Source organism: Seriola aureovittata, chromosome 23, assembly GCF_021018895.1.
Source record: "Seriola aureovittata isolate HTS-2021-v1 ecotype China chromosome 23, ASM2101889v1, whole genome shotgun sequence".
Classification (NCBI taxonomy): domain Eukaryota; kingdom Metazoa; phylum Chordata; class Actinopteri; order Carangiformes; family Carangidae; genus Seriola; species Seriola aureovittata.
Window position 1 is genome coordinate 14,686,691 of NC_079386.1, and position 27,328 is coordinate 14,714,018.

The 27,328-nt window shown below is 34.0% G+C and overlaps 2 protein-coding genes across 4 annotated transcripts; both read left to right on the plus strand.

Moving 5' to 3' along the window:
• The first annotated feature begins 460 nt into the window (after positions 1–460).
• LOC130164090 (sterile alpha motif domain-containing protein 9-like) lies at positions 461–6,161 on the plus strand. 3 transcript variants are annotated; one of them, XM_056368516.1, is made up of 6 exons: positions 461–526; positions 2,510–5,245; positions 5,392–5,469; positions 5,546–5,592; positions 5,696–5,752; positions 6,027–6,161. In XM_056368516.1, exons 2-5 carry the CDS (start codon positions 2,527–2,529, stop codon positions 5,711–5,713), a joined length of 2,862 nt encoding a protein of 953 aa, XP_056224491.1. In that variant the 5' UTR covers positions 461–526; positions 2,510–2,526; the 3' UTR covers positions 5,714–5,752; positions 6,027–6,161. The 3 variants fall into 3 exon arrangements, with proteins under 3 accessions (XP_056224491.1, XP_056224493.1, XP_056224492.1); XM_056368518.1 differs by having other exon boundaries at positions 5,395–5,469; XM_056368517.1 differs by lacking the exon at positions 461–526 and adding an exon at positions 2,299–2,383.
• A 5,798-nt stretch (positions 6,162–11,959) lies between these two features.
• On the plus strand, positions 11,960–17,578 carry LOC130164890 (sterile alpha motif domain-containing protein 9-like). The gene is made up of 5 exons (XM_056369884.1): positions 11,960–12,018; positions 14,052–16,790; positions 16,932–17,129; positions 17,233–17,289; positions 17,564–17,578. Exons 2-3 carry the CDS (start codon positions 14,069–14,071, stop codon positions 17,114–17,116), a joined length of 2,907 nt encoding a protein of 968 aa, XP_056225859.1. The 5' UTR covers positions 11,960–12,018; positions 14,052–14,068; the 3' UTR covers positions 17,117–17,129; positions 17,233–17,289; positions 17,564–17,578.
• Positions 17,579–27,328: the final 9,750 nt, after the last annotated feature.

A 27,328-nucleotide genomic window follows, 5' to 3' on the forward strand; every position in this document is an offset into this window, starting at 1 on the left:
ACAACAAAATAATACAGCAATGACAAAACACATGTCATATCCCCAATTTCATCCCCCATTTTCTATTATCTATAAGGTTTTACACTTCATTTTTCATTGCCAGGATCTGCCTGATTATGTAAATGAAATGTTTAAATGTTTATAAAATGTTTTTAGAATAAGACATTTCTTGCATGCTTTGATATTTTCATGGATTATCTCTTTATTTGTCTATCTTAGTTCTATATGCATTTGTATAAACATATGCACATGTGTATAACATATGCATCTGATATACATTACAAAACAAACACAATGTCCAATATGGCCTTGATTGACTCATATGAACAGTTTGATCGTAACACACTAATTACTTTTCACAGTTTTACAGTTATGTGTCGGATTTCACCTACCTACCTTGGGTGTGGCATGTGGCTATATTAACTCCAACCCCCTTGCTAGGTTCAGTACATAGCTACCAGACATGAATACTGAACTGAGGACATGTTAACAAAACTTCAGAGATCTGTGCATCATATGAAAAAAGGTAAGAAATTATTTAAATTTCTGTATGGATCTGCAAACAACATATACAGCAGTTACTGTAAAACAATTCATGTTATTGCAATGAACTTAAACTAGGACAGGGCAGTGACTCTAGAGTCTGACAATGAATAAATGAGTCAATCAAATAAATTAATAAGATTTGGAATTGAAAAAACAAAAACTTGCACCGAAAAAAGCTGTAGGCCAATGCCACTGAAAAAAAGTCTGGGCATTGAAAAAAGTTGAAGTGAAAATAGACTAAAGAACAATCCAAGCTTTCAATAAAGAAAAATTGTAACACATCTATTCACTTTTGAACAGATGTGTTACAATTTATTCACTTTACTTTTGTACATGTGCTATTTTGATGTTTGGATATTTTTTTCAATTCTGACCTCTGGCTGCCGGGCTATGACTGCACACTTATATCAGCAGCTTTCTTGAGTTCACCTGAAACTCTCAAACCACAGTCTGTTTTTCTCTACTAGTTTTTTACAAATGCTACTGGGCTGGCATATGTTAAGCCTATTTCATGTTATGTTCTCTCTCTTCAGTATTCTGTATCGCCCCTCGCTTCAAACCTTTCCACTCCGATACAGTGACAGAGAACTGAAACTGAAAACCATTAATGCTGTAACTGTCAGCATGTACAAACACTGTCACTGAAAAAAGACTGACGTGAAGAAAAAGATCCAAAGATTGACATTGAAAACAGGAGGACGAGTACTCAGTAGTCAACATTATTACATGAGTACCATAGACTGTATGAGAACTTAATTAAGAAATTAATGAAGTACTCTGTACTCATGGGTCAGAACACACCCATCTTCGAACTCAGCCTTCATTTTGCAACTACACACTGTAAAGTTTTGTGACTGTATCTTGAATGATTGTGATGCTGGAGTGGTGACAAAAACTGTCCACAGCTTTACCTTATGTCTGGAGTGGACGGGAATGATTGAAATTGGCATGCAGAGATCTGTGAGTTAATATGAGACGCATTTAAAATTATATTGCTGTGGTTCTCACTGAGAAGATATTTATGCTTTTTTCAGTTGTTGTTGGTGGTTACACAACTAATCCTAGTTCAAGGTTAAGTGTTACTGTAAGGGTTAGGGTTATGTCATAGTTCTCACTGGTAGTCCTTTTCCTAGCGGTCCCTTTCAGTATTATATTATTGCTATCACTGACTCATTAACACGAAAGAAACCTTTCATTGTCATAGCTGGGACAGTGAGGCTAATTCTAGGCTACCTATTACATTTTACATTTACTCATTCAGCAGATGCTTTTATCCAAAGTAACCTGCAGGTGAGCAACAACTCTGAAGCTTCAGTGCAGTAGGAGACCTTGGTGTAAAACCAAGTCCTTGATCTAATCAATAAATGCAAGGAGATCAAGTGAAGAAGTTCAAGTGCATAGTAGCTGCTAGGTGTTAAGGTGTTAGGACAGGAAGTGCTCTGGGAAGCGATGAGTCTTCAAAAGAGTCTTGTAGATAGGGACGCCCCTGCTCTGATGGCAGAGGTGTCCCTCTCTATCTTACTGTGTGTAGTTTAATTTGTGCATCATGTTTTATTAACTGCTTTGTTTTAAAGGAACTATTTCTAAGGTTTGCTATTGCTACATAGCCAGTGTTGGCATTAACAGCTGTTTACTTATCATTCTTGCCAAGAATTTCAGCCATTGTTACCGGAAAGTGATGAGACAGGCCAATCGTGCCGAAGGTAGCTTAAGTAGAAGAAAAGAAGTGATACAAATAGAAACAACCAAAGAGGGTTGCTTTCCACCACTGAAGACAGTTCTTGCTGAAGAAAGTAATAATATTAGATGCTGAACTCACAACATTTTTTCTAGACTGGTAAGTAAACAACTGTTAATGTTGGCTATGTAGGAATAGCAAAACTTACAAATATCTCTTTTAAATCATAATCTACAAAGATACTAATGTTGATTTTATTTTATTTTTTAATTCATTAACTTACAGGAAACTGAAATACCAAGATGGCAAATGGACCAGCCTTATCCACTGCTAAGGGTGGGGAAATTTACCTAGGGAGTGAAATCGTTAATTCCTTCTCACTTTTGGATGTTCTTTATGCAAATCAGTTTGAAGGAGTGTCTTTGGATCCAAAACTTTCCGAGCAGACGGAGGAAAACTTTTACAGAGGGGCCCCACCTGATTGGTTGAACTTTCACATTAGTGAACAGGCAGAGTACCGTGGCATTGGAACTCCTTTTATTAAACGAGATGGATACGATACACTTGAACAACAAATTCGTCAAAGAAGAAAACGCCCTGGAATATCGACGGTTAAACTGTTCCACCAGTCAGGATGTGGGGGAACCACTCTGGCCATGCAGGTGTTGTGGGACTTGCAGAAAACATTCAGGTGTGCTGTTTTAACAGGCTCAACCTTAGACATCCCAAAGGTTGCAAAGGAGGTGGTTCACCTTTTCACAGCAGGCAGTCGAGGCCACCAGAACACGGTGCTGCTGTTACTGAATGATGAGCATATTCTGGAAAAACTGCGAGATAGCATTATGAAGACGATTGCTGAACAGAAGGTAGTTGTCTATATGCCTGTGGCAATTTTACTCAGCTGTGTGAGAAAAGATGAAGTGGTACAGAGTGACCATGTTGCCCTACAAAGAGCACTCTCTGACACAGAGAGACAAAAATTCAATGAGAAAAAGAAAGAACTCAGCAGACAATACAGTGATAAATGCACACAGTTCTATGGCTTTAACATAATGCAAACAAATTTCTCTCCAGCCTACATCCAACAAGTATGTACAGTATTCTCCAAAGTAAAAAAAAAAAACAGACCAAAGAAGACTCAGCTTGCTGCCTTCCTGTCCCTGCTGAATGCCTATGTACCAGGTTCATATCTCCTGGAGTCTCAGTGCCTGGACTTCTTCAAACATGATGACCATGGAGACCTTTCACTGGAGGAGAGAATGCAGCCCTTTAGTCATCTCATCGTCACCTTCCAACAAGACGAAACATCTGAAAGAAGAGTCCGCATGGCTCACTCAATGATAGCAAAGCAATGTACTGAACTGATGGCTGAGGCAGGTGTGAACAGAAGTGACACAGCAAGAAACCTTTTGACGTGTTTGTGCAGAGACGAGGTTCCCCAATGTTTGCTTGGCTTTGTCAAAGACATGTTAACCAAAAGGGAAATGAAAAAAGAAGAGAACCCAAACAGTAGTACAGAGATTAAAGACGAGCAAGAAAGATTTTCTAGACTGATTCTAGATATTCAGAAAAAGGAGGGCGATGTCGAGAGTGCATCAGTTTTAAAAGTGGCGTCAAAAGAAATGGATACAAATCCATTTTTTCCACAAGCACTTGCTCGTGTTTATTACATAGAACTAAAAGACTACAACGAGGCAGAAATGTGGGCAAAAGAGGCAAAAAAACGAGATCCCCAAAGTTCATTTGTTGCTGATACACTGGGTCAAGTCCATAAGAACCATCTGAACTATCTGAAGAGGAAAGAGTTTGATGCCAAACCAAGAGATATCTTGCAACTGGCCACAAAGGCCATTGAAGCTTTCAAACATGAAGAACAACTTGCTGAAAATGAACGTGAGTCAGACATGAAAGGGGATGGCGCGACTAAAGTCTCACATGTTTTTAACAGCAGAGGGCAGTTTGGTTACGTTCAGGTTTGCAACGTTCTGTTTGACCTTCTTGTTCGTCAGAACGAAACCTGGAGAAAAGTTCTCACAAAGAACGTGTCCATGAGCTCTGTCCTGGAATCACTTGGAGACAACAAACTCGACAGGTTTAATGATCTGATAAACAGCCTCAGAGACGAGGTGGAAAGAAAATGTGATTTTTTTGATAAATACCTGACTTACTCAAAGCCTGACATGAAGAAAGATGATGCCCCATACATTTCTAAAGACACCTCAGACTGCTACACCAAATATGTCAGAGACTCCCCACCCAGACATGTGAAAGAAGAATGTGCTCCTTACATCCAGAAACTTAAACAAAGCCTGGCTGAGACCTCTGCTGGAATACTCTCCTACCTTGACAGAGAATACACTGAAGCAGAGCTTAAAGAAATAACTACATGGTGGGAAAAAATCTACTCAAGCAAAGATTCCTTAACAGCTCTGGTCAACTACATTCTTGCTCATATAATGTTAATAAATACAGGATTGGATTCCCCCCCTAAACACAGTTGTTTAACTGCATTTAGACATAAAATACCCCTGAACCCAAAAGAAGCACCTGAGCTCCACATGTTAGCCCTCCTCTTATACTGGCCTACAGACAGTGAAGACAAATGTGTCTTCAACCTCACTCAATTGGTCCAGCACATGCATTGCTCTTATGAACACGCCTATAAGAAATACTTTCGTTCAAGGTACCTTCGCCCTCTGTTTTTCATTGGAAAAGGTCAAAGTCTGAAGAGAATTGTTCACAGAAAAGTCCTTGAGGGATGGGCAGATACAGAAGCAATAAAAGAGAGCAACTGGAGCAATGAGAAGATTTTTCAAGATCCCAAGATTCAAGAACATCTTCTCAGAGTTGAAGGGGTGGTACGAAACTACAGCCTGTATGCAACTGTTGGAGGCACACAGATTGAAGTGGATGCAAACCTGCAAAACAGCCTCTGGAAGCAACGTCAAGTTTCCTTTTACCTTGGATTCACCATCAGAGGACCTGTAGCCTTTAGCATCCAGACCAAAACTACAGAAAAGGGTAAGATAAAGGACATCATAAACTAACAGGATTTTTTTCTTTTTTTTTTTTTCTTGGCGTGTCAAGTTGCTGTTGAATTTTTTTTATGTTATTGTGCAACTGTGTACACCACTAATCAATTAACATTCCATTGTATTTTGTGGCAGTAGAAATGTCAGAGATGGATGTTTCAAAACCTGGAGAAGTAAAACCCAACCTGTCTGCCTGCCCAGATACCACTAAAGGTAAGTACAGTAAGAAAAAAATGTGTTGTCATTTGGGTGTACTAGTCCTTTCATCTTTACTGTTGTGCTTTAAAAGGGTCCTCTGGGATGTTGACGCCTTCTGGAAATGATGGCAGTGCAATGGTAAGCTTTTTGTTTTTGTGGTTTGTTGTTTTGTGGTTTATTCATTTTGAAAAATGGAAAATCCAACAATCACAGCTGCTGACTGAAAAAATATTGTCTTCAGAAACAGGACTCCACTTAGACCGGAAGTCAATGAAGTGGATGAGGATCATACCTATAGGTAAAGATTTTATCTTAGGTAATTCATTTCAATGCACATCACATGTGAACGGAGAAGCTAGATGTCTAATTTCAGCGTAATCACTGCACTGTTTTATATGACTAATGATGCTGTTTGCACCAAATAAAAAGAGACAAAGACATTTTGTCTTAGTCCAAATTTGCTCTTGTATGTTCCTTCATACAGTCATTTGTTTTCTCTTTCACAAAATTAGCTTACAGTCCAAGGCAGGTCATGCAGTTGTCATGCATTGCTTTTATGTTGATTGCTTCAGGTCAGCATTTTGTGGATCGCCATCGCACAGTTCTAATTAATGGAGTACATGATACAAGAGCCATCCTGGACAAGCTCATGGATGAGGGATTGATCTCAAATGAGACTTACGATGCTGTACGAGCTTTGACAACCCCACAAGACCAGATGAGGGAGATTCTCAGGTTTGTGAGCTCAGCCGGCAAAAGAAGCAAAGATGCTTTCTATCAAATCATTAACGAAAAGTGTGACTTCATGACTTTAGGGAAATTAAGTTCCTAAAACTTCAGTTATTTGCATAGTATTCATTTTACTATTTTCTTTATGGATTTATGGAATATATGAAAATATTTTTAAAAATCTCTTAAGCAACATACAAAGAAATGTGTTCTCAGTGAAAAATAGTTAAATTTTTAGATGCATTTTGTATCTTCCATTGTATTTGTTTCATTGCTTATTTTCATGTAGATATTGAATGTTTTTTATTAAGCAACATGGGTTAAGCAAACCTACTGAAATTATAAAGGGCATACTTTGGTGCATTTTTAAAGACACAGATTCTGTTGTTTAAATGTTGTTGTAATTCTTTCAAGATTAGATTTATTCTCCTCATCTTTCCAGAACCTGGGCAAAGCTGCTAGGGGTTCAAAATGTGCCTAAGATGTTGTAAATGGTAGATATATAATATGAAATAGGGAGATTGAAGGTTTGTTGATTTTTTTTTCTTTTATTTGCACAGCTAAATGGTTAGACAGGAATATGACGGATGATGGATTTATATGAGCAAACTGAGAGTTTAAATATAAAAGGTTTGGGGTGAATTATTTTAATTGTGTGTCATTGTTTTTTTTCTCTACATTTTCCTCTGTAGTTTTAGAGACAGAATTAGACAAAGAATGGCAAAAAATATGACTGTCTATGCTTTGAGTATTTTCAGTTTGTCATGAAAAAAACAATAAAAACAGACATTTCTGAGTAATGTCATGGAGTTCTTGTATTTTTTTGTTTGTTTGTTTGTTTGTTTATTAGCCAACTGGTAATAGTTTAAAATACGTTTGATTTCTGCAACAATAAATCTATTAATAGGCTGTTTTTGTACCAGTTGTATTGCGCATTCAAATGCATTAAATGAGTAAGGTGAAATTTGTTCAATAGTATATAAATTCATATACTTCTGTAAACTCAATAATATTTGATATTTTTCTGTCATTTTATAAAACCCATTTTTGGTGTAAAAGATAATTGTAATCTTATTTTCAAATTTGAGACTGCTTTTATTGGGTATTTAGTGGAGTCAAAACAATTGACAGAAGAGTAGTTGTCAACTATTCTAAGAGTTGATAAATCTTTTCAGTCAATAATTAAGAAAAAATTACAAAGAATGCTACTTTCCTTTGTTATATATCAATGTAAACTGAATATATTTGGGTTTTGGTACTTCTAGACATTGGAACACGTCCCCTTGAACTCTGGGAGGTTGTGAGGTTATTCACTATTTTTTGACATTTCATATACTACGTGATTAATCGATTCATTGAAAGTAAGAATAAATAAAATTAGTGGCATGGAGTGACTTTTACAGATAGGCAAACAGAAGTTACGTTTTCATAGCAGTAACAGCAGCAAGTTTCTCTTAAATTCAGGCCCTGTCCTGTCTCATGATTTTGTGCTGCCTGACTTTCCTGTGCTTGTCTCTCCCCTGCATGTTGGTTCTCTATGTCTAAAAATCTAAAAATCGACTTTATTTTTTATTTTATATTTTAATACCGTACTATATGAAGACATTTTAATATACTGTGACATATTTTGATGTTTGTGGGCCTTACCATACTATGAGGTTTTTTGATGTTTTTGTGCCTTACTATAGTATGTGGTATTTTTCAACATTTTATGCCTTACTATACTAGGACATTTTTATGACATCTTATACCTTACTATACTAAGACAATTCATGCCTTACTATACTAGGAAGTTTTCATGATATCTTATACCTTACTATACTAAGACAATTCATGCCTTACTATACTAGGACATTTTCTGATGTTTGTAGGCCTTACTATTCTATGACATTTTTGTGACATTTTATGCCTTACTGTACTATGACATTTTTATTCCTTACTATACTATGATGTTTTTATGATACTTTATGCTATAATATACTATGTCGTTTAATGCCTTACCATAATATGACGATTTTATGACCTTTTATGCATTAATATACTATAATTTTTTTTTTAATTATTATGTATACTATGATGTTTTTTTGTCTTCCAATACTACAAGATCATGATGTGGCAGCATCATGATACAATGGTTAAGACTGGTACCTCACTCTGAGAAGGATGTGGATTCGAAACCAGGTCAGGGACTTTTTACGCCATGCTTTTTATGCCATGCTATACCATGAGGTTTTTTTTTTATTTTTATGCCATACTATACCATGGCCTTTTTGGTATTTTTATGACTTATTATACTATGTCGTTTTATGACTTACCATACTTGATACTGATGTTTTTATGACCTGTTATGCCTAAATATACTATGATGTCTTTTGACGTTTTAAACCATACTAAACCGTTTTTTAACATTTTTATGCCATACCATATTATGTTTTTGGCATTTCTAAGACTTATTATAATATGTCCTTGTGTGTCTTACCATACTATGGTATTTTTATGAAATTTTATGCCTTAATATACTATGACGTTTTTATGACCTTTTATGACCTTTTATTCCTTCATTTACTTTGATGTTTTTTGACGTTTTATGCCATATACTACGATGGTTTTTGGCATTTTTCTGCCTTATTTTACTCTGTCATTGTATGCCTTACCATACTATGACTTTTTGTGACCTTTTACGCCTTAATATAATATGATTTTTTTTTTATATTATATGCCATACTATACCATGACATTTTATGGTATTTTTATGCCTGACTATACTATTTTGTATTATTCCTTACCATACTATGACGTTTTTATGAACTTTTACACCTTAATATACTGTACATTTTGAATGTGGCAGTTCTTGCACAAGAATGCTGTACAATGGTGAGATGTAATCAAAAGATAAAAAGTGTCAGTGGTAGGAATGCTGAATGTGGTGATCCTGTCAGATGATGTTGTGCAGCTTTTATTTGCAATTTTTAACCATTACAGGAGGAGTCTTCTATAGAGTTTGGTGTTCCTAAATATTGTGAACAAGCTTTTTAAACTACACCTACTTACATTTATCTGGAGCTGCATAGAAAAAAAAAAAAAACAATAAAAAAAAAAAGGATTTTTCTCTTTCCTTTCATCTTGGCAGATAAAGTTTACATTTCATGCACAAAAAGCTTCCACATTGTAGGTAAATTTGTAGGTAAAAGTGCCAACTTCATTTAGTTGCAAACTGCTGGGGTGTATTGACTTGAAATCATGACATGCTTGACTTTTAGCAATTTCTCATGATGTTTGTAGTGAACAATCTTTACTTCAGATGGTCACATTAATGTTTGTGGCTTGATCAGATGTTTTCTGAAGTGTGCGTGTTTTGCAGTAGTGGACAATAGAGGCTATTTTGAAGTGTTGTGTTTTCAACGCTAATTTGATCTTTCTAACTGGAGTGGTGTGATCTGTCACTGTGGTTGAAGGTTTAACATTCCCGTGGTGGCTTTGAGGTTGTATAGGCATCTAACAATTTGACTTAGCATGAAAGGAGGTTTTTGCACAGGTGTCAGGACAGGGCTTGAAAAGTCTAATTTTGTGTTATATTATACAGATTATCTCACTACCATTGAGGGTGGATGCATCTGTGATTTTGAAAGTAGCAGAGATTTCCCCAAGATGCATTTACCTGTTCATAAAATGAAATTCTTCATTTTCAGATGTTAACTGGACTAAGCTGGAGGGACGTCATCAAATGTGAAGATATTCAACATTTTAATTCAAGTAACGTTGCTGAGTTTAATTCATAGGCGCTGATCGTGTGTCGCGGCCTTGAGAGTCAGTCAGTGGGATGTGTGCTCTCATATTCTGCCTTTTAATGTGCTTAGTTCTCAAAGGGTGTAGCAAGTGACAGGTGTGGTTGTTTCTCGCAGTCAGTCCAGACCCTCATGTTGGTCTTACTTACTGCTCTTAAACGATGGGACGCCCGTTGGATACAGTTGAGTTTGGTGTCAAGACAGTGAGGTGATCCGGTTCTGTCCCAGTGACAAAGAGACTGACTTGATTTTTGAGGCTGTGACACTGTGCTTAACAATGCAATGAGGAGTGTCATCCCATCCATCACTACATTTTCACATACACTTCACAACATAACCCTGTTGGATGCCATGGGCTCAATGCTGTTAGAAACTTTTGCTAAGGTTTCCCTCTCATGGGGCAAGAAGTACTTCAGGATTTATTTTGCAACGACTGCAACAAAATATGATATGAGGTATTATTAAAACAAATATAAAGATGTGGCTTTTTGTCATGATTTAAATGAGACTGAACTGAAATTATGCCATTTTGTCATTGTGCTAAAATGAATATAAATATTATATATTAAAATATATTTGCTAACCTATACTGTTTTGAATGAATTTGCTTTCTTTCAAAGATGGATGAAAGACTACAAAATTCAAATATAACATACTACATTTGAGTTTTTTTTTTATGACACTTTACTTTTTATTGCATATATATGGAAGACGTTTTTGTCCAACTGGACTTGACAATAAGTGCATTGAAGGAGGAGTATAACTATTTTAGATAAACAACTAAAAGCATGTTTAGTGTTATTGTACAAGTGTTTAGAGATGGGGTTTTTGTTGGTTCAATCAATTTTTCAGTTGACCAAAAATTAATGGGCAGCTATTTTGATGTTTAAGTCAAATATTCTTGAACAACAAAAAAAGCCAAATGTTTCATGGTTCCAGCATCTCCCAAGTATTTGCTGCTTTTTGCATTGTAATTATTTTAATATTTATAACTATTTTAATAATTAGAATGACAAAACTATTAGAGTGAGGGACATTTCTCACTACTTGTTATAAAGCAAATATAATAAATATAAATAAAATAACCAGGAGATTCATCTTGAAAATAATCAGTGTAATATTAGTAGGACTCCCGTCCAGCACTGTTTAATTGCAAACTGACAGTTGCACAGCAGCCATAAAAGTCCAGTACGACTGTTGTCCCAATACCTCATTATCTATATATCTCGCTTGACTTGTGAACTATTTATGTAATCATCATCTATGCAAAGCCCTGTGACAGAGATTTGATAACATCCAATCCAACACGCCCCTCAGGGTTTCACAAAAGTTTAATGCAACTCTGTAGCAACATGAAAAACAGGTTTTGATGCGTAACCGATAGTGAATGAATGGATTGTTAGGTTTCCTTATGAAGATTAAATCGTTTGCATGATGACCTGTCAACAACATTTCATATATCAGATTAACTCACCCCACCTTTTACTGGAAATCCTTGTAAGCATTTCCAGTGAAACACAAGTATACTGCTACAACAAAATAATACAGCAATAACAAAACACATGTGATATCCCCAATTTCTATTATCTAAGGTTTTACAATTCATTTTTCATTGCCAGGATCTGCCTGATTATGTAAATGAAATGTTTAAAAGTTTATAAAATGTTTTTAGAATAAGATTTAAAAGATAAACATTTCTTGCATGCTTTGATATTTTCATGGATTATCTCTTTATTTGTCTATCTTAGTTCTATATGCATTTGTATAAACATATGCACATGTGTATAACATATGCATCTGATATACATTACAAAACAAACACAATGTCCAATATGGCCTTGATTGACTCATATGAACAGTTTGATCGTAACACACTAATTACTTTTCACAGTTTTACAGTTATGTGTCGGATTTCACCTACCTACCTTGGGTGTGGCATGTGGCTATATTAACTCCAACCCCCTTGCTAGGTTCAGTACATAGCTACCAGACATGAATACTGAGGACATGTTAACAAAACTTCAGAGATCTGTGCATCATATGAAAAAAGGTAAGAAATTATTTAAATTTCTGTATGGATCTGCAAACAACATATACAGCAGTTACTGTAAAACAATTCATGTTATTGCAATGAACTTAAACTAGGACAGGGCAGTGACTCTAGAGTCTGACAATGAATAAATGAGTCAATCAAATAAATTAATAAGATTTGGAATTGAAAAAACAAAAACTTGCACCGAAAAAAGCTGTAAGCCAATGCCACTGAAAAAAAGTCCGGGCATTGAAAAAAATTGAAGTGAAAATGGACTAAAAAACAATTCAAGCTTTCAATAAAGAAAAATTGTAACACATCTATTCACTTTTGAACAGATGTGTTACAATTTATTCACTTTACTTTTGTACATGTGCTATTTTGATATTTGGATATTTTTTTCAATTCTGATGTGCTGTGGAGAGATCGTCCCCCTTCCTGACCTGGCATCCACGCCAAAGCCTCTGGCTGCCGGGCTATGACTGCACACTTATATCAGCAGCTTCCTTGAGTTCACCTGAAACTCTCAAACCACAGTCTGTTTTTCTCTACTAGTTTTTTACAAATGGTACTGGGCTGGCATATGTTAAGCCTATTTCATGTTATGTTCTCTCTCTTCAGTATTCTGTATCGCCCCTCGCTTCAAACCTTTCCACTCCGATACAGTGACAGAGAACTGAAACTGAAAACCATTGATGCTGAAACTGTCAGCATGTACAAACACTGTCACTGAAAAAAGACTGACGTGAAGAAAAAGATCTAAAGATTGACATTGAAAACAGGAGGACGAGTACTCAGTAGTCAACATTATTACATGAGTACCATAGACTGTATGAGAACTTAATTAAGAAATTAATGAAGTACTCTGTACTCATGGGTCAGAACACACCCATCTTCGAACTCAGCCTTCATTTTGCAACTACACACTGTAAAGTTTTGTGACTGTATCTTGAATGATTGTGATGCTGGAGTGGTGACAAAAACTGTCCACAGCTTTACCTTATGTCTGGAGTGGACGGGAATGATTGAAATTGGCATGCAGAGATCTGTGAGTTAATATGAGACGCATTTAAAATTATATTGCTGTGGTTCTCACTGAGAAGATATTTATGCTTTTTTCAGTTGTTGTTGGTGGTTACACAACTAATCCTAGTTCAAGGTTAAGTGTTACTGTAAGGGTTAGGGTTATGTCATAGTTCTCACTGGTAGTCCTTTTCCTAGCGGTCCCTTTCAGTATTATATTATTGCTATCACTGACTCATTAACACGAAAGAAACCTTTCATTGTCATAGCTGGGACAGTGAGGCTAATTCTAGGCTACCTATTACATTTTACATTTACTCATTCAGCAGATGCTTTTATCCAAAGTAACCTGCAGGTGAGCAACAACTCTGAAGCTTCAGTGCAGTAGGAGACCTTGGTGTAAAACCAAGTCCTTGATCTAATCAATAAATGCAAGGAGATCAAGTGAAGAAGTTCAAGTGCATAGTAGCTGCTAGGTGTTAAGGTGTTGGGACAGGAAGTGCTCTGGGAAGCGATGAGTCTTCAAAAGAGTCTTGTAGATAGGGACGCCCCTGCTCTGATGGCAGAGGTGTCCCTCTCTATCTTACTGTGTGTAGTTTAATTTGTGCATCATGTTTTATTAACTGCTTTGTTTTAAAGGAACTATTTCTAAGGTTTGCTATTGCTACATAGCCAGTGTTGGCATTAACAGCTGTTTACTTATCATTCTTGCCAAGAATTTCAGCCATTGTTACCGGAAAGTGATGAGACAGGCCAATTGTGCCGAAGGTAGCTTAAGTAGAAGAAAAGAAGTGATAGAAATAGAAACGACCAAAGAGGGTTGCTTTCCACCACTGAAGACAGTTCTTGCTGAAGAAAGTAATAATATTAGATGCTGAACTCACAACATTTTTTCTAGACTGGTAAGTAAACAACTGTTAATGTTGGCTATGTAGGAATAGCAAAACTTACAAATATCTCTTTTAAATCATAATCTACAAAGATACTAATGTTGATTTTATTTTATTTTTTAATTCATTAACTTACAGGAAACTGAAATACCAAGATGGCAAATGGACCAGCCTTATCCACTGCTAAGGGTGGGGAAATTTACCTAGGGAGTGAAATCGTTAATTCCTTCTCACTTTTGGATGTTCTTTATGCAAATCAGTTTGAAGGAGTGTCTTTGGATCCAAAACTTTCCGAGCAGACGGAGGAAAACTTTTACAGAGGGGCCCCACCTGATTGGTTGAACTTTCACATTAGTGAACAGGCAGAGTACCGTGGCATTGGAACTCCTTTTATTAAACGAGATGGATACGATACACTTGAACAACAAATTCGTCAAAGAAGAAACCGCCCTGGAATATCGACGGTTAAACTGTTCCACCAGTCAGGATGTGGGGGAACCACTCTGGCCATGCAGGTGTTGTGGGACTTGCAGAAAACATTCAGGTGTGCTGTTTTAACAGGCTCAACCTTAGACATCCCAAAGGTTGCAAAGGAGGTGGTTCACCTTTTCACAGCAGGCAGTCGAGGCCACCAGAACACGGTGCTGCTGTTACTGAATGATGAGCATATTCTGGAAAAACTGCGAGATAGCATTATGAAGACGATTGCTGAACAGAAGGTAGTTGTCTATATGCCTGTGGCAATTTTACTCAGCTGTGTGAGAAAAGATGAAGTGGTACAGAGTGACCATGTTGCCCTACAAAGAGCACTCTCTGACACAGAGAGACAAAAATTCAATGAGAAAAAGAAAGAACTCAGCAGACAATACAGTGATAAATGCACACAGTTCTATGGCTTTAACATAATGCAAACAAATTTCTCTCCAGCCTACATCCAACAAGTATGTACAGTATTCTCCAAAGTAAAAAAAAAAAACAGACCAAAGAAGACTCAGCTTGCTGCCTTCCTGTCCCTGCTGAATGCCTATGTACCAGGTTCATATCTCCTGGAGTCTCAGTGCCTGGACTTCTTCAAACATGATGACCATGGAGACCTTTCACTGGAGGAGAGAATGCAGCCCTTTAGTCATCTCATCGTCACCTTCCAACAAGACGAAACATCTGAAAGAAGAGTCTGCATGGCTCACTCAATGATAGCAAAGCAATGTACTGAACTGATGGCTGAGGCAGGTGTGAACAGAAGTGACACAGCAAGAAACCTTTTGACATGTTTGTGCAGCGATAAGGTTCCCCAATGTTTGCTTGGCTTTGTCAAAGACATGTTAACCAAAAGGGAAATGAAAAAAGAAAAGAACCCAAACAGTAGTACAGAGATTAAAGACGAGCAAGAAAGATTTTCTAGACTGATTCTAGATATTCAGAAAAGGGAGGGCGATGTCGAGAGTGCATCAGTTTTAAAAGTGGCGTCAAAAGAAATGGATACAAATCCATTTTTTCCACAAGCACTTGCTCGTGTTTATTACATAGAACTAAAAGACTACAACAAGGCAGAAAAGTGGGCAAAAGAGGCAAAAAAACGAGATCCCCAAAGTTCATTTGTTGCTGATACACTGGGTCAAGTCCATAAGAACCATCTGAACTATCTGAAGAGGAAAGAGTTTGATGCCAAACCAAGAGAGATCTTGCAACTGGCCACAAAGGCCATTGAAGCTTTCAAACATGAAGAACAACTTGCTGAAAATGAACGTGAGTCAGACATGAAAGGGGATGGCACGACTAAAGTCTCACATGTTTTTAACAGCAGAGGACAGTTTGGTTACGTTCAGGTGTGCAACGTTCTGTGTGACCTTCTTGTTCGTCAGAACGAAACCTGGAGAAAAGTTCTCACAAAGAACGTGTCCATGTGCTCTGTCCTGGAATCACTTGGGGACAACAAACTCGACAGGTTTAATGATCTGATAAACAGCCTCAGAGACGAGGTGGAAAGAAAATGTGACTTTTTTGGTAAATACCTGACTTACTCAAAGCCTGACATGAAGAAAGATGATGCCCCATACATTGCTAGAGACACCTCAGAATGCTACACAAAATATGTCGGAGACTCCCCACCCAGACATGTGAAAGAAGAATGTGCTCCTTACATCCAGAAACTTAAACAAAGCCTGGCTGAGACCTCTGCTGGAATACTCTCCAACCTTGACAAAGAATACACTGAAGCAAAGCTTAAAGAAATAACTACACTGTGGGAAGACATCTACTCAAGCAAAGATTCCTTAACAGCTCTGGTCAACTACATTCTTGCTCATATAATGTTAATAAATACAGGAGTAGAGCTTCCCCCTAAACACAGTTGTTTGACTGCATTTAGACATAAAATACCCCTGAAGCCAAAAGAAGCACCTGAGCTCCACATGTTAGCCCTCCTCTTATACTGGCCTACAGACAGTGAAGACAAATGTGTCTTCAACCTCACTGAATTGGTCCAGCACATGCATTGCTCTTATGAACATTCCTATAAGAAATACTTTCGCTCAAGGTACCGTCGCCCTCTGTTTTTCATTGGAAAAGGTCAAGGTCTGAACAGAATTGTTCACAGAAAAGTCCTTGAGGGATGGGCAGATACAGAAGCAATAAAAGACAAGAGCATCTGGAGCGATGAGAAGATTTTTCAAGATCCCAAGATTCAAAAACATCTTCTCAGAGTTGAAGGGGTGGTACGAAACTACAGCCTGTATGCAACTGTTGGAGGCACACAGATTGAAGTGGATGCAAACCTGCAAAACAGCCTCTGGAAGCCACGTCAAGTTTCCTTTTACCTTGGATTCACCATCAGAGGACCTGTAGCCTTTAGCATCCAGACCAAAACTACAGAAAAGGGTAAGATGGACATCATAAATTAACAGGATTTTTTTTTTTTTTTTCTTGGCATGTCAAGTTGCTGTTGAATTTTTTTTATGTTATTGTGCAACTGTGTACACCACTAATCAATTAACATTCCATTGTATTTTGTGGCAGTAGAAATGTCAGAGATGGATGTCTCAAAACCTGGAGAAGTAAAACCCAACCTGTCTGCCTGCCCAGATACCACTAAAGGTAAGTACAGTAAGAAAAAAATGTGTTCTCATTTGGGTGTACTAGTCCTTTCATCTTTACTGTTGTGCTTTAAAAGGGTCCTCTGGGATGTTGACGCCTTCTGGAAATGATGGCAGTGCAATGGTAAGCTTTTTGTTTTTGTGGTTTGTTGTTTTGTGGTATATTCATTTTGAAAAATGGAAAATCCAACAATCACAGCTGCTGATTGAAAAAATATTGTCTTCAGAAACAGGACACCACTTAGACCGGAAGTCAATGAAGTGGATGAGGATCATACCTATAGGTAAAGATTTTATCTTAGGTAATTCATTTCAATGCACATCACATGTGAACGGAGAAGCTAGATGTCTAATTTCAGCGTAATCACTGCACTGTTTTATATGACTAATGATGCTGTTTGCACCAAATAAAAAGAGACAAAGACATTTTGTCTTAGTCCAAATTTGCTCTTGTATGTTCCTTCATACAGTCATTTGTTTTCTCTTTCACAAAATTAGCTTACAGTCCAAGGCAGGTCATGCAGTTGTCATGCATTGCTTTTATGTTGATTGCCTCAGGTCAGCATTTTGTGGATCGCCATCGCACAGTTCTAATTAATGGAGTACGTGATACAAGAGCCATCCTGGACAAGCTCATGGATGAGGGATTGATCTCAAATGAGACCTACAATGCTGTGCGAGCTTTGACAACCCCACAAGACCAGATGAGGGAGATTCTCAGGTTTGTGAGCTCAGCCGGCAGAAGAAGCAAAGATGCTTTCTATCAAATCATTAATGAAAAGTGGGACTTCATGACCTTAGGGAAATTAAGCTCCTAAAACTTCAGTTATTTGCATAGTATTCATTTTACTATTTTCTTTATGGATTTATGGAATATATGAAAATATTTTTAAAAATCTCTTAAGCAACATACAAAGAAATGTGTTCTCAGTGAAAAATAGTTAAATTTTTAGATGCATTTTGTATCTTTCATTGTATTTGTTTAATTGCTTATTTTCATGTAGATATTGAATGCTTTTATTAAGAAACATGGGTCAAGCAAACCAACTGAAATTATAATGGGCATACTTTGGTGCATTTTTAAAGACACAGATTCTGTTGTTAAAATGTTGTTATTCTTTCAAGATTAGATTTATTCTACTCATCTTTCCAGAACCTGGGCAAAGCTGCTAGGGGTTCAAAATGTGCCTAAGATGTTGTAAATGGTAGATTTATAATATGAAATAGGGAGATTGAAGGTTTGTTGATTTTTTTTTTCTTTTATTTGCACAGCTAAATGGTTAGACATGAATATGACAGATGATGGACTTATATGTGCAAACTGAGAGTTTAAATATAAAAGGTTTGGGGTGAATTATTTTAATGTGTGTCATTGTTTTTTTTTCTCTAAATTTTCCTCTGTATGTATCATGTTGTGTTATTTTTTTAACAAAATTAGACAAAGAATGGCAAAAAATATGACTGTCTATGCTTTGAGTATTTTCAGTTTGTCATGAAAAAAACAATAAAAACATTTTCTGAGTAATGTCATGGAGTTCTTGTATTTTTTTGTTTTTTGTTAGTTAGTTTGTTTGTTTATTGGGTAATAATTTAAAATAAGATTGATTTCTGCAATAATAAATCTATTAATAGGCTGTTTTTGTATCGGTTGTATTGCACATTCAAATGCATCATATAAGGTGAAATTTGTTCAATAGTATATAAATTCATATACTTCTGTAAACTCAATAATATTTGATATTTTTCTGTCATTTTATGAAAACCCATTTTTGGTGTAAAAGATAATTGTAATCTTATTTTCAAATTTGAGACTGCTTTTATTTGGTATTTAGTGGAGTCAAAACAATTGACAGAAGAGTAGTTGTCAACTATTCTAAGAGTTGATAAATCTTTTCAATCAATAATTAAGAAAAAATTACAAAGAATGCTACTTTCCTTTGTTATATATAACAATGTAAACTGAATATATTATGGATTTTACTATGACGCTTTTATGACCGTTTATGCCATACTATACTATGACATTTTTTGACATTTTTGTGCCATACTATACTATGACATTTTATGGCATTTTTATGCCTGACTACACTTTGTTATATTATGCCTTACCATACTATGACATTTTTATGAACTTTTACACCTTAATATACTATAAAAGATTTTTGAAGTTTTATGCCATACTATACTACGATGGTTTTTGGCATTTTTATGCCTTATTTAACTCTGTCATTGTATGCCTTACCATACTATGATGTTTTTATGACCTTTTATGCCTTAATATAATATGATGTTTTTTTACGTTTTATGCCATACTATACTATGACATTTTTTGACATTTTTGTGCCATACCATACTTTGACATTTTATGGCATTTTTATGCCTTACTTTACTATGTAATTTCATTCCTTTGCATAGTATGGCGTTTTTGTGACCTCTTATGCATTAATATACTATGAATTTTTTTTTGACATTTTTATGCCATACTATACTATGTCATTTTTTGACATTTTTGTGCCATACTATACTATGACATTTTATGGCATTTTTATGCCTGACTAGACTTAGTTATATTATTCCTTACCATACTATGATGTTTTAATGACATTTTACGCCTCAATATACTATAATGTTTTCTTGACGTTTTATGCCATACTATACTACGATGGTTTTGGCATTTTTATGCCTTATTTAACTCTGTCATTGTATGCCTTACCATACTATGGCGTTTTTATGACCTTTTATGCCTTAATATAATATGATGTTTTTTTTACGTTTTATGCCATACTATACTATGACATTTTTTGACATTTTTGTGCCATACCATACTTTGACATTTTATGGTATTTTTATGCCTTACTATACTATTTAATTTCATTCCTTACCATATTATGATGTTTTTATGAAGTTTTACACCTTAATATACCATAAAATTTTGACGTTTTATGCCATACTATACTATGACATTTTTTGACATTTTTGTGCCATACTATACTACGATGGTTTTTGGCATTTTTATGCCTTATTTAACTCTGTCGTTGTATGCCTTACCATATTATGATGTTTTTATGACCTTTTACACCTTAATATACTATAAAAAAAATTTGACGTTTTATGCCATACTATATATTATGACATTTTTTTGACATTTTTGTGCCATACTATACTATGACATTTTATGGCATTTTTATGCCTGACTACACTTTGTTATATTATGCCTTACCATACTAAGACGTTTTTATGAACTTTTACACCTTAATATACTATAAAAGATTTTTGACGTTTTATGCCATACTATACTATGACATTTTTTGACATTTTTGTGCCATACCATACTTTGACATTTTATGGTATTTTTATGCCTTACTATACTATTTAATTTCATTCCTTACCATATTATGATGTTTTTATGAACTTTTACACCTTAATATACCATAAAAATTTTTTGACGTTTTATGCCATACTATACTATGACATTTTTTGACATTTTTGTGCCATACTATACTACGATGGTTTTTGGCATTTTTATGCCTTATTTAACTCTGTCATTGTATGCCTTACCATACTATGATGTTTTTATGACCTTTTATGCCTTAATATAATATGTTTTTTTTACGTTTTATGCCATACTATACTATGCTATTTTTTGACATTTTTGTGCCATACCATACTTTGACATTTTATGGTATTTTTATGCCTTACTATACTATTTAATTTCATTCCTTACCATATTATGATGTTTTTATGAACTTTTACACCTTAATATACCATAAAATTTTTTTGACGTTTTATGCCATGCTATACTATGACATTTTTTGACATTTTTGTGCCATACTATACTACGATGGTTTTTGGCATTTTTATGCCTTATTTAACTCTGTCATTGTATGCCTTACCATACTATGACGTTTTTATGACCTTTTATGCCTTAATATAATATGATGGTTTTTTTACGTTTTATGCCATACTATACTATGACTTTTTTTGACATTTTTGTGCCATACCATACTTTGACATTTTATGGTATTTTTATGCCTTACTATACTATGTAATTTAATTCCTTACCATATTATGATGTTTTTATGAACTTTTACACCTTAATATACCATAAAAAATTTTGACGTTTTATGCCATACTATACTATGACATTTTTTGACATTTTTGTGCCATACTGTACTACGGTGGTTTTTTGCATTTTTATGCCTTATTTAACTCTGTCGTTGTATGCCTTACCATATTATGATGTTTTTATGACCTTTTACACCTTAATATACTATAAAAAAATTTTGACGTTTTATGCCATACTATACTATGACATTTTTTGACATTTTTGTGCCATAATATACTATGACATTTTATGGCATTTTTATGCCTGACTACACTTTGTTATATTATGCCTTACCATACTATGACGTTTTTATGAACTTTTACACCTTAGTATACTATAAAAGATTTTTGACGTTTTATGCCATACTATACTATGACATTTTTTGACATTTTTGTGCCATACCATACTTTGACATTTTATGGTATTTTTCATACCTTACTATACTATTTAATTTCATTCCTTATCATATTATGATGTTTTTATGACCTTTTATGCCTTAATATAATATGATGTTTTTTTTACGTTTTATGCCATACTATACTATGACATTTTTTGAGATTTTTGTGCCATACTATATTACGATGGTTTTTTGCATTTTTATGCCTTATTTAACTCTGTCGTTGTATGCCTTACCATATTATGATGTCTTTATGACCTTTTACACCTTAATATACTATAAAAAAATTTCGACGTTTTATGCCATACTATACTATGACATTTTTTGACATTTTTGTGCCATACCATACTTTGACATTTTATGGTATTTTTATGCCTTACTATACTATGACGTTTTTATGAATTTTTATGCCTTACTATACTATTTAATTTCATTCATTACCAAACTATGATGTTTTTATGAACTTTTACACCTTAATATACTATAAAAAAAATTTTGACGTTTTATGCCATACTATACTACGATGGTTTTTGGCATTTTTATGCCTTATTTAACTCTGTCGTTGTATGCCTTACCATACTATGACGTTTTTATGACCTTTTATGCCTTAATATAATATGATGTTTTTTTTACGTTTTATGCCATACTATACTATGACATTTTTTGACATTTTTATGCCATACTATACTACGATGTTTTTGGCATTTTTATGCCTTATTTAACTCTGTCATTGTATGCCTTACCATACTATGACGTTTTTATGACCTTTTATGCCTTAATATAATATGATGTTTTTTTTACGTTTTATGCCATACTATACTATGACATTTTTTGACCTTTTTGTGCCATACCATACTTTGACATTTTATGGTATTTTTATGCCTTACTATACTATTTAATTTCATTCCTTACCATATTATGATGTTTTTATGAACTTTTACACCTTAATATACCCTAAAATTTTTTTGACGTTTTATGCCATACTATACTATGACATTTTTTGACATTTTTGTGCCATACTATACTACGATGGTTTTTGGCATTTTTATGCCTTATTTAACTCTGTCGTTGTATGCCTTACCATACTATGACGTTTTCATGACCTTTTACGCCTTAATATACTATAAAAGATTTTTGACGTTTTATGCCATATTATACTATGACATTTTTTGACATTTTTGTGCCATACCATACTTTGACATTTTTTGGCATTTTTATGCCTTACTTTACTATGTAATTTCATTCCTTTGCATAGTATGGCGTTTTTGTGACCTTTTATGCCTTAATATACTATGAATCTTTTTTTGACATTTTTATGCCATACTATACTATGACATTTTTTGACATTTTTGTGCCATACTATACTATGACATTTTATGGCATTTTTATGCCTGACTACACTTTGTTATATTATGCCTTACCATACTATGACGTTTTTATGAACTTTTACACCTTAATATACTATAAAAGATTTTTGACATTTTATGCCATACTATACTATGACATTTTTTTACATTTTTGTGCCATATCATACTTTGACATTTTATGGCATTTTTATGCCTTAGTATACTATTTAATTTCATTCCTTACCATATTATGATGTTTTTATGAACTTTTACAACTTAATATACCATAAAATTTTTTTGACGTTTTATGCCATACTATACTATGATATTTTTTGACATTTTTGTGCCATACCATACTTTGACATTTTATGGCATTTTTATGCCTTACTTTACTATGTAATTTCATTCCTTTGCATAGTATGACGTTTTTGTGACCTTTTATACCTTAATATACTATGAATCAGGTGTGTCGTATAGCTCAGTTGGTTGAGCATCCGCCCCATGTACAGAGGTTGAGATCCTTGCTGCAGTTGGCCCCGGTTCGAATCCCGCATCGGACAAGCCCTTTCCTGCATGTCATTCCCCCTCTCTCTGCCTCCCCATTTCTTGTCTCTCTCCACTGCTCTATCAATAAAGGCACAAAAAGCCCCAAAAAATACATTAAAAAAAATATATACTGTGAATCTTTTTTTGGACATTTTTATGCCATGCTATACTATGACATTTTTTGACATTTTTGTGCTATACTATACCATGACATTTTATGGTATTTTTATGCCTTACTATACTATTTAATTTCATTCATTACCAAACTATGATGTTTTTATGAACTTTTACACCTTAATATACTATAAAAAAAATGTTGACGTTTTATGCCATACTATACTATGACATTTTTTGACATTTTTATGCCATACTATACTACGATGGTTTTTGGCATTTTTATGCCTTATTTAACTCTGTCATTGTATGCCTTACCATACTATGATGTTTTTATGACCTTTTATGCCTTAATATAATATGATGTTTTTTTTACGTTTTATGCCATACTATACTATGACATTTTTTGACATTTTTATGCCATACTATACTACGATGGTTTTTGGCATTTTTATGCCTTATTTAACTTTGTCATTGTATGCCTTACCATACTATGACGTTTTTATGACCTTTTATGCCTTAATATACTATAAAAGATTTTTGACGTTTTATGCCATACTATACTATGACATTTTTTGACATTTTTGTGCCATACTATAGTATGACATTTTATGGCATTTTTATGCCTGACTACACTTTGTTATATCATGCCTTACCATATTATGATGTTTTTATGACCTTTTATACCTTAATATAATATGATGGTTTTTTTACGTTTTATGCCATACTATACTATGACATTTTTTTGACATTTTTGTGCCATACCATACTTTGACATTTTATGGTATTTTTATGCCTTACTTAATTTCATTCCTTACCATATTATGATGTTTTTATGAACTTTTACACCTTAATATACCCTAAAATTTTTTTGACGTTTTATGCCATACTATACTATGACATTTTTTGACATTTTTGTGCTATACTATACCATGACATTTTATGGTATTTTTATGCCTTACTATACTATTTAATTTCATTCATTACCAAACTATGATGTTTTTATGAACTTTTACACCTTAATATAATATAAAAAAAATTTTGACGTTTTATGCCATACTATACTATGACATTTTTTGACATTTTTATGCCATACTATACTACGATGGTTTTTGGCCTTTTTATGCCTTATTTAACTCTGTCATTGTATGCCTTACCATACTATGACGTTTTTATGACCTTTTATGCCTTAATATAATATGATGTTTTATTTACGTTTTATGCCATACTATACTATGACATTTTTTGACATTTTTATGCCATACTATAATATGATGTTTTTTTTTACGTTTTATGCCATACTATACTATGACATTTTTTGACATTTTTATGCCATACTATACTACGATGGTTTTGGGCATTTTTATGCCTTATTTAACTCTGTCATTGTATGCCTTACCATACTATGACGTTTTTATGACCTTTTATGCCTTAATATAATATGATGTTTTTTTTACGTTTTATGCCATACTATACTATGACATTTTTTGACCTTTTTGTGCCATACCATACTTTGACATTTTATGGTATTTTTATGCCTTACTATACTATTTAATTTCATTCCTTACCATATTATGATGTTTTTATGAACTTTTACACCTTAATATACCCTAAAATTTTTTTGACGTTTTATGCCATACTATACTATGACATTTTTTGACATTTTTGTGCCATACTATACTACGATGGTTTTTGGCATTTTTATGCCTTATTTAACTCTGTCGTTGTATGCCTTACCATACTATGACGTTTTCATGACCTTTTACGCCTTAATATACTATAAAAGATTTTTGACGTTTTATGCCATATTATACTATGACATTTTTTGACATTTTTGTGCCATACCATACTTTGACATTTTATGGCATTTTTATGCCTTACTTTACTATGTAATTTCATTCCTTTGCATAGTATGGCGTTTTTGTGACCTTTTATGCCTTAATATACTATGAATTTTTTTTTGACATTTTTATGCCATACTATACTATGACATTTTTTGATATTTTTGTGCCATACTATACTATGACATTTTATGGCATTTTTATGCCTGACTACACTTTGTTATATTATGCCTTACCATACTATGACGTTTTTATGAACTTTTACACCTTAATATACTATAAAAGATTTTTGACATTTTATGCCATACTATACTATGACATTTTTTGACATTTTTGTGCCATATCATACTTTGACATTTTATGGCATTTTTATGCCTTAGTATACTATTAATTTCATTCCTTACCATATTATGATGTTTTTATGAACTTTTACAACTTAATATACCATAAAAATTTTTTTACGTTTTATGCCATACTATACTATGATATTTTTTGACATTTTTGTGCCATACCATACTTTGACATTTTATGGCATTTTTATGCCTTACTTTACTATGTAATTTCATTCCTTTGCATAGTATGACGTTTTTGTGACCTTTTATACCTTAATATACTATGAATCAGGTGTGTAGTATAGCTCAGTTGCTTGAGCATCCGCCCCATGTACAGAGGCTGAGATCCTTGCTGCAGTTGGCCCCGGTTCGAATCCCGCATCGGGCAAGCCCTTTCCTGCATGTCATTCCCCCTCTCTCTGTCTCCCCATTTCTTGTCTCTCTCCACTGCTCTATCAATAAAGGCACAAAAAGCCCAAAAAAATACATTAAAAAAATATATACTGTGAATCTTTTTTTGGACATTTTTATGCCATACTATACCATGACATTTTATGGTATTTTTATGCCTTACTATACTATTTAATTTCATTCATTACCAAACTATGATGTTTTTATGAACTTTTACACCTTAATATACTATAAAAAAAATTTTGACGTTTTATGCCATACTATACTATGACATTTTTTGACATTTTTATGCCATACTATACTACGATGGTTTTTGGCATTTTTATGCCTTATTTAACTCTGTCATTGTATGCCTTACCATACTATGACGTTTTTATGACCTTTTATGCCTTAATATAATATGATGTTTTTTTTACGTTTTATGCCATACTATACTATGACATTTTTTGACATTTTTATGCCATACTATACTACGATGGTTTTTGGCATTTTTATGCCTTATTTAACTCTGTCATTGTATGCCTTACCATACTATGACGTTTTTATGACCTTTTATGCCTTAATATACTATAAAAGATTTTTGACGTTTTATGCCATACTATACTATGACATTTTTTGACCTTTTTGTGCCATACCATACTTTGACATTTTATGGTATTTTTATGCCTTACTATACTATTTAATTTCATTCCTTACCATATTATGATGTTTTTATGAACTTTTACACCTTAATATACCATAAAAATTTTTTGACATTTTATGCCATACTATACTATGACATTTTTTGACATTTTTGTGCGATACTATAGTATGACATTTTATGGCATTTTTATGCCTGACTACTCTTTGTTATATTATGCCTTACCATACTAAGATGTTTTTATGACCTTTTATACCTTAATATAATATGATGGTTTTTTTACGTTTTATGCCATACTATACTATGACATTTTTTGACATTTTTGTGCCATACCATACTTTGACATTTTATGGTATTTTTATGCCTTACTATACTATGTAATTTAATTCCTTACCATATTATGATGTTTTTATGAACTTTTACACCTTAATATACCATAAAAAAAATTTTGACGTTTTATGCCATACTATACTATGACATTTTTTGACATTTTTGTGCCATACTATACTACGATGGTTTTTTTCATTTTTATGCCTTATTTAACTCTGTCGTTGTATGCCTTACCATATTATGATGTTTTTATGACCTTTT

Coding starts and splice junctions, on each gene's coding strand:
- LOC130164090 (XM_056368516.1), top strand. CDS start 2,527: ATGGCAAATGGACCAGCCTTATCCACTGCTAAGGGTGGGGAAATTTAC. Junction 5,246..5,391: donor GACCAAAACTACAGAAAAGG/GTAAGATAAAGG, acceptor ATTTTGTGGCAG/TAGAAATGTCAGAGATGGAT. Junction 5,470..5,545: donor CTGCCCAGATACCACTAAAG/GTAAGTACAGTA, acceptor GTGCTTTAAAAG/GGTCCTCTGGGATGTTGACG.
- LOC130164890 (XM_056369884.1), top strand. CDS start 14,069: ATGGCAAATGGACCAGCCTTATCCACTGCTAAGGGTGGGGAAATTTAC. Junction 16,791..16,931: donor GACCAAAACTACAGAAAAGG/GTAAGATGGACA, acceptor TTGTGGCAGTAG/AAATGTCAGAGATGGATGTC.